This window comes from Mytilus galloprovincialis, chromosome 6, assembly GCF_965363235.1.
Source record: "Mytilus galloprovincialis chromosome 6, xbMytGall1.hap1.1, whole genome shotgun sequence".
Lineage (NCBI taxonomy): Eukaryota > Metazoa > Mollusca > Bivalvia > Mytilida > Mytilidae > Mytilus > Mytilus galloprovincialis.
The window spans coordinates 97351917-97359970 of NC_134843.1; the positions used below are offsets into that span (position 1 = coordinate 97351917).

The window sequence follows — 8054 nt, forward strand, 5'->3', positions numbered from 1 at the left end:
AATTTTAAAACATTCAAGTTCGTTAGGTATTTCTTGTCAATCAGTAGTGTTCTATCTGTCAAGAGACTGCTGCATTCCATTACATAGTGGTATTCGTCACCTATAGCAACTCTGCACAACGGACACTTTCTCTGTTCTCGGGGAATGTTTTGCCATCTACCATTTTCAATTGGCAGTTTATGGTTCATTGTCCTAAACCGCGACATTGTTATTACATCTTTATCATCAAGTACGTTAAGGTAGTGTTCGAAATTGTGTGATGTCTTGTATAGGCGATAATTCAGGGCTTTCGGCGAATCGTTTACCTTTCCTGACCATGACTGTGTAAACTGATCTTCTAGTCTTTGTTTAATTATCGATTTAATGTTAGGTGATGTGTTTTGGAATGACCATAAGTAAGAGAATCCACAATTGTCTAGAATACTTTTCATCTTGTCTAACGATCGCGATCGAAATGTTGTTTCTTGTGCTAACTTGAAAAGGTATCTAAACATTACAGCAGCGAGCTTACTTTCTTTACCGGTAATTAACTTTGTCCAATAAGATATAATTCTAGTTTTTATATCTATTTCTAGGGGATACAGACCCAGTTCTCCATAAATGAAGTCGTTTTGAGTAGATGGCTTAAGATGTAAAAGTAGCTTAAAAAATTTAGTTTGAACTCTTTCTAGTATATCTAAGTTTTCGTAACCCCATATTTCGCATCCATATAGCAGAATAGGTTTTACCAGTAAGTCAAACAAATCTACATGGCATTTAATTGATAAATTGTGAATTCTTCCCTTCCTTAAAACTTCGTACATTGCACTTGTTGCTTTGTCCTTTAGATGTTGTTTGCATTTTTTAAAGCTGCCTGTTTTGCTGAAAATAATTCCTAAGTAGTTAAAGTGTTTTACAGTTTCAATATGATGGTTGTTGAATCGGAATAGTGGAGGGTTTGTAGTTCTTCCTTTTGAAAAAATTAAGATTTTAGTTTTAGCAACATTTACTCGCATCTTCCAGGTTTCGCAATACTTTTTAAATTTGTTAAGTGCATGTTGCAGTTGGTCAGGTGATTCTGCCATGATTACAGTGTCATCTGCGTAGAGAATTATGAATAATTTCATTAAAGTTCCAAGTTTTTCTTCTATATCTTTACTTATTGTGTTCATACCTAAAACATTTTCCGAGATGAGATAGTCTTCTAGGTCATTCAAGTATAAAGAAAATAAAAACGGTGACAGATTTTCTCCTTGTCTGACACCGATTTCACAAGCGAAAGGTTCACAAGTTTGACCATTATAGCTCAAGCTGGATTTAATATTCTGGTACATGCTAAAAATAGTATTAAACATTTTCCCTTTTATATTGTTGTTCAACATTTTAAACCATAAGAAATTACGATTAACCGTATCGAAGGCCTTTTCAAAGTCTACAAATGCGCAAAATAGTTTCTTTTTTGAGTGTTGTAAAACTTCAATTAGAGAGTTCAGAAGAAAACGCACAATCAATTGTTGAGTATTTTTCTCGGAAACCATTTTGATTTTCTTTAAGAAGAGATGTTTGTTCTGAGAATCTTTTAAGGCGTTCATTTAATACCGCTGTAAAGACTTTTCCGAAACAGCTCACAATAGTTATTGGTCTGTAATTTTTGGGGTTGCGTTTGTCACCTTTGTTCTTGTAGACAGGTTTTATCATTCCTTGGACCCATTGTTTTGGGATTTTTCCGGAGTCGAAAACTAGGTTGAAAATTTTCACATATATGTCGATAAGAACATGAGCGGATGTTTTTAAATATTCATTAATCAGTTTGTCTTCGGCGCATGCTTTGTTATTTTTCAGATTTTTCAGCGCTTTAAGAATTTCATGTTTTGTAATTCTGCTATTTAACTCATCGTTTATTTCTTCGTTGGAAATAGTACTTTCAATTTGTTGCTCTTCTGTATCATCTCTCAGATCACTGTTTAACTCTTTGAAATATGAGACCAATTTGTCGAAATCAATCTTAGGCTGAGCTGTACTTTTGTTTTCATTAAGAAGTCGCCAAAATTCCTTTTAGCATCCTTTTGCTTTAGATCATCCATTTTCTTTCGGAAATCGCTTCTGTATTTCTTATGAGCTTTATTCATTGTATTTTTATATCTCTTCTCGGCATCTGACACAAGTGCTCTGTGGAACGGTGACTTATTTTTATTTCGTTTCATCTTACGGAATTCTGACCTAGCGGCTTTGCAGTCATGGTCAAACCATGGGTTATTTTTTCTATGTTCTGACTTCTTTCCTGCACTGACTTTAAACCCAAAAGTGTTTCCCGCTGAATTTATTAACACTTTGCCTATTTTAGTGATTATCATATCTACTGTTTCTTGCGTCACTACTGTTGTGTCATCAATTTCAGAATTAATATTTTCTATTTCTGTAAGGTTCAAGCATTCTAAGAATTTGTATGATTTTTCATTAGTCCAATTGTTTATTTTTTGTTCATTTGTTCTAGCATCATAGCTACATTTGGTGCTGACTTCTTGATCTGTTTGTTTCAAGGATATCTCGATTGGGGAATGAACATCTGAATAGAGACTTGAAAAATCATGTACTTTAAAATCGGTAAAATTTTGAATAAGTTCTGCGCTGCATAGGCAATAATCAACAACGCTTGAATTTTGGCATGTGAACTTTCCATCTATGTCACCTAGAGTTCTCCCATTCATGATGAAGAAGTTATTTCCCTTGCAAAATTCTAGTAGTTGATTTCCAAACCTATTCTTGTTTTTATCTCTACTGTTCCTTTTGCGAGAGAAGTCATACTGGTCTAAATTGCAAACAGCATTTATTTGTATATTTTCAATATCTACGACATGAGATTCACTATCGGGAACAAATATAAAATCATCCTCGGACCCGGTTCTTGCGTTAAAATCACCAACGAGTAAACATTTTGAAAACTTATGTGATAGTTCAAATAATTCCATCTCAATTTCGTTTATTGCATCAATGGATGAATATGAAGTATATTCAGGAGGGATGTAAATAATTCCCAAAAGAATGTCATCTAATCTATTTATTACTTTCGATATTTTACACCACAAAACAAATTTACTGTCAGTTTTGATATATTCAATATTATCTTTGAGATGGTTTTTGTACGCTACAGCTAAACCCCCCGACCTTCTTTTGCCAATTTTATTTCTGTTTTTATAAATCAATTCATATCCCTGTAATTGTATATCATCAATATCGTCTAGTTTTGTTTCTACAATGCCAGCAATATCCGTTTTATGCAGCAGTTCCGTAAATTCAGGATATTTGAGTTTTGATTTAATTCCACAACAATTAATACAAGTAAGATTTAAATAATTTAACTGATCATTCTGATTTTTTGAGGACTCTCTCGACCCGTCCTACATCGGCGTGGTTATGGTTTCCTCATTAATGGCGTCATTGTTTCCGGATTCCTGTCGGGACCTTTTAAAAGGGCGTTCATTTACAGTTTTGTTTCTATACGAATTTTGTTGGGCTTGACGTAGTAGAACACCCCTATATTCAGTGCCGTTTGGTTTTGTGTCGAGTGATACATGCGGTTTCCCATTGATATATAATTTATCTCTTACCAGTTTAACTTTTTTACCCTCCTTCTTAGCCTTCTTCATTACAGGGTAGAGTTCTTTCCGTTTTCTTTCAATTTCAATCTCATCTCTGTGGATAAATTTGGCTACAATAGGACGGGCTCCGTTCAGTCCGGGTTTTCCAAATCGATGAATGCTACCGAGATTTACTTTATACGGTATGTCCAGTTCGTTTAATAGAAAGTTCTGAATTTTCAATTGGCACGGTTCTTCCCGCTGAAACGCTAACCCGGAGAATACTAGGTTATCGCTCATGCTTCTGCATTTTAGGTCTAACATATCGGCTTTTAATTCCTTAATGGCTATGTTTGAGGATGTTCCATTATCCTCCCCTATCGTCTCCATCCTGTCTTTTATTTGAGATATTTCTTCAGCATTTGCTGAATATTTGTCAACTATAGTATGAACGATCTGACCCATTTTTTCAACACTTTCTTCAACTTTGCTATTTCGGTCTTGGATTTCCACAATTGTTTCCTCATTTGTCTGTACTCTTGTAGACAAATTTGACAGGCCTTCCTTTATACCATCGATTTTCTGTACTTCTTTCTCTATTTTCTCGATTCTATCCGTTAGAACTCGTAGCGACTTCAGGATTTCCATAAGGATAACTTTAGCATCTTTGTCATATAACAGGTTTCCCGATAATTCATCGTCGGTTTGTTGGGTATTTGCGGCCATTTTGACGTTGCTTTGGTTATCCGATTGTTTTCAATTGTTCCGACGTATAGTGACGTTATGACTATAGATACAAATTCCTTCTTGTTTTGCCTAAGTTTTTGTAGAAAACGGTTTTAAGAGAATATGGCCAAATAAATCACACAAAGATCAGAGTTAATATCAAACGAAATCTTCTTACCGTTTTAAATCGTATATTTTAGTTGTTCGGCTGATTATAGTCAATCTTGTAGCGATTTTGTTCAAGAGCAAATTTTGCGTGCTGCTTCCTCAACAACGTACCGGAAGTCTCTTTCCCCTTTCATCATGTAGCACTGGTGTACTACTAGTAGAGAGAAGAACAGACCCATGTCTTTTATAATTACAAAATGTATAGACACTGGAGAACAACTTAAATGTTGTTTTCTTTTCTAGCGTGGCTTTGTTCTTATATATATGTTTACAGATTATCGCTGGTGATCTCAACAAAATTGATTTTCTCGCTCGAGCCAAGTTGAGATGTCTGATGACCAAAATTGATAATCTGTTTATTGTTATTTTACCTATGACAATACATGTACATGTATTATTAATTTCATTTACAACAAGCATGTGTGCCCTTAGTTTTTAGCGATAATTTTTCATACATTGTATCACTCTACTCCGCTGAGAAAGGAAATTATCAGTCAGTAAGATCAAAGGAAAATTTCGCAAAATAGCGATAAAAATGTACAAAAATGTATATATATACAATGTATACAAATGGTAAATTAATAAAAAAAAAAAATCTTTGCATATTTCCTGTGTTTTATTCTACATTTGCCTACACTATATGCTAATCTCATCAACAAAATATAAAATAATCAGATTAAAAAAATAGGCAAAATATTTATTATTTATTTTACCAACATACATTTGAAGTAGATTTACTATTTTTCAAAATTTCAAAAGTTATTGAATTCATTCAAGAATTACCAGAGGTTAATTTGTAAAATGAATGGGTAAAATGTTTTATTGTCAAAATTAAAAATAAAACTTATTTCAGAGAAAAAACAATGTAAAGGGAAACAACTCTCAACTTTTAATTGGTAAGATTTTCTCATTTATTGTAGGCTAGCTACATACATTTGTACAAGTGTATAATTCCACCTTCATTCTACTCAATGCATTATTACAGATTATAACTGCATTTAAAGGTTTTTAAAAACCTAAAATTACAGTTAAATCTCATAATAATTTGTCACAGCAGGCCTAGGGTAATCTGTCTCTTTCACTGAGATCAATCAACCGGTAAAGATTAGCTGTCATTTCTATTATCAATTAACCCTTTAATTGTAAACACAACAAATAGTTTATCAAAACATAAACTTACACAATCATTTCAATGAGTAGTTTACTAAAACAAGAACACTTATCACATGTATAAATAATGAACCATAATCAGTTTATTCTTACGTTTTCATATGATTTGGTCACAATTCCAAAAATTGGAATACAATTAAAAAAAAACAATGAAAAAAGAAAGAGCAATTTTAAATAATTCTTAAATCTTTGATAATAATCAACTTACCAAGCTCGAATCACATATAAATGCATCCAAAAATAAGCAAAAGATCAAAGGAGTAGGTCCGATAAGGGCCTATTTTGGCCTCAAATTTCAGATTCATCTTACGAAAGATTTTGGACACTTTTTAAACACTTGTCTATTTCAATTGATTCGATTAGTTAATGTGAAGATTTTAACTGATTTAGTCATTAAAAACGCTCCGATTTAAGCTTAAATATGAGAAATCTATCAAATATGCCCAAAAACGTCACTTTTCAGATGTTTTTTTTGTCAAAAATGAAAGTGACCATCCGTGTTCATCCTCAATCTTTATATATGTTATTTATTATCATCAAATACAACTTACATTTCAATATTATGAATGAACATGTATGCAGCCACTTTCATTTAAGACAGAAACCGTCTAACATTTAACTAAAATGCTAAAATTGTGAAGATCTCAGTAATTTAGCATGACTTAATGATGCTAGTACGGATAAATGTGCATTGTATTGTCAACAACAGCCCATATTTATGTAGCAGAAGCATTATACTTTCCAGTAAATAGCTAAAAGATTACATTTTCACGATTTTGTAAAACTGCAATATTTTGGGGCCAAAAAGGGGTCTTAATGAACCTACTCCTTAATTATCTCTTTTATTTTGGATTCAAAGACCAAATAAAGTGACTAATGTTAGACAGCTATGTTGATTTGTTAATAATTGTTATCATTGAATTCATTAACTTTATACTTTTGCCTTATGGATGAATATTCAATAACAATAATTCAAGCTTGTGCTAAAAACCCTGATCACTGGATATATAGTTGGGAATCTGCGAAACTTGGCAGCTGGCCCGAGAATATACCACACTTGAACTTAACTTATTATGGGAACAGTATATCTAACAATAATATGTGGATATAAGTATGTTCCTGATAAGTGTATTAATGTCATACAACAATCAAATTTTTTATCATTGTCTATTGTAGTCAAAATAGTTATGACGTCTGGATGCACCAGAAAAAAAAATAATTTAAATAGCCTTGCCAGATGTCATAATTGTTTGGACAGAAGCAAGTTAACTTGTACCATACACCTTATCGCTAATCATGGCTGACCCGGCCGCTTGAACTTTTGACGCCTACAACAATCACTTTTTCATTGCGACTTCAGCTATTTTGTTTTATGACGTCTTTATTTTACGGGAACCTGTGTGATATCCAGTAATGGTGAACAAATAGCGATAAGGTGTATTGTAAACTTGTACTATGTAATAAAACTACTTAATAAAAATTATATACATTTTACAGACTTTTAAAAGAGGTATTGAGTGAAATTAAAATATATATACATCATTAAACGCCATTTAAATAAGTTGGTATGAGTTAGCAGTGGTACGAGTTTGCAGTGGTACAAGTTTGCATTGGTACAAGTTCTTTTTTAGTGGTACGACTTGACATTGGTACTAGTTTACAATGGTACGGGATAACTATAATTCCTTCTGACTATGTCAATTGTGACTTCAAAATGTTACCGGAATATTTGTGATGTCTAGTATTGGCAGACAATTTATAGGAATAAAGTGTATATAAATGTAGAGTACAAGGTAAAACATATTTTACAAACCAAGCAAAATAACAATTTAGGGGGTAGATCAAATACACCTTATCGCTATTCCCGGCTGACCCGTCCGCTTGAACTTTTGACGTCAACAACAATCACTTTTCCATTGTGGCGTCAGACATTTTGTTTTATGACGTCAAAATTTTACGGGAACCTGTGTGATTTCCAGCAATGGCGGACAAATAGCGATAAGGTGTATAGTCAGGTGCTTAGTAGTCTTAGCTTACATGAATCCAATTTAAAAATAATGCAAATCATCTGTGAAGAACAATCAAATACATATATGAATAAACGTTATTATGGTCACAATGATTGACAAAAGTTTTTTTTTATTATGAATATGATATGTAAACGATGACTATTTAAAAATTAAAGCCTATGACGGGCCATGTCGAGTATGAAAAGTGTTGGTACGTTTAACCAAACAAATAGACAAATATAAGTCGATAAGTTGTATCAACAAACCATTTCTGAGTGCTTTGTGCTTTTCTCCAAAATATGTATGACTTCTAAAAAGTGCTCGCGCTGGTGGTACTTGTGTCGCCATGTTGTTTTCTTTGACAACACTACTCGGAATTCAATCGTCATCTCCTGACGGTAAGAAGGATCCAAGTACGTTCCGA

General features: G+C 33.0%; 1 protein-coding gene across 1 annotated transcript in view; it reads right to left on the reverse strand.

Annotated features, from left to right (window-relative positions):
- Window positions 1-8023, reverse strand: part of LOC143080875 (MORN repeat-containing protein 1-like) — a 47053-nt gene extending 39030 nt beyond the window's left edge. Inside the window, exon 1 of the mRNA XM_076257009.1 lies at window positions 7897-8023. Within this exon, the coding sequence (XP_076113124.1) occupies window positions 7897-7978 (82 nt within the window). The 5' untranslated portion in view covers window positions 7979-8023. The remainder of the gene's footprint in view (window positions 1-7896) is intronic.
- Window positions 8024-8054: the final 31 nt, after the last annotated feature.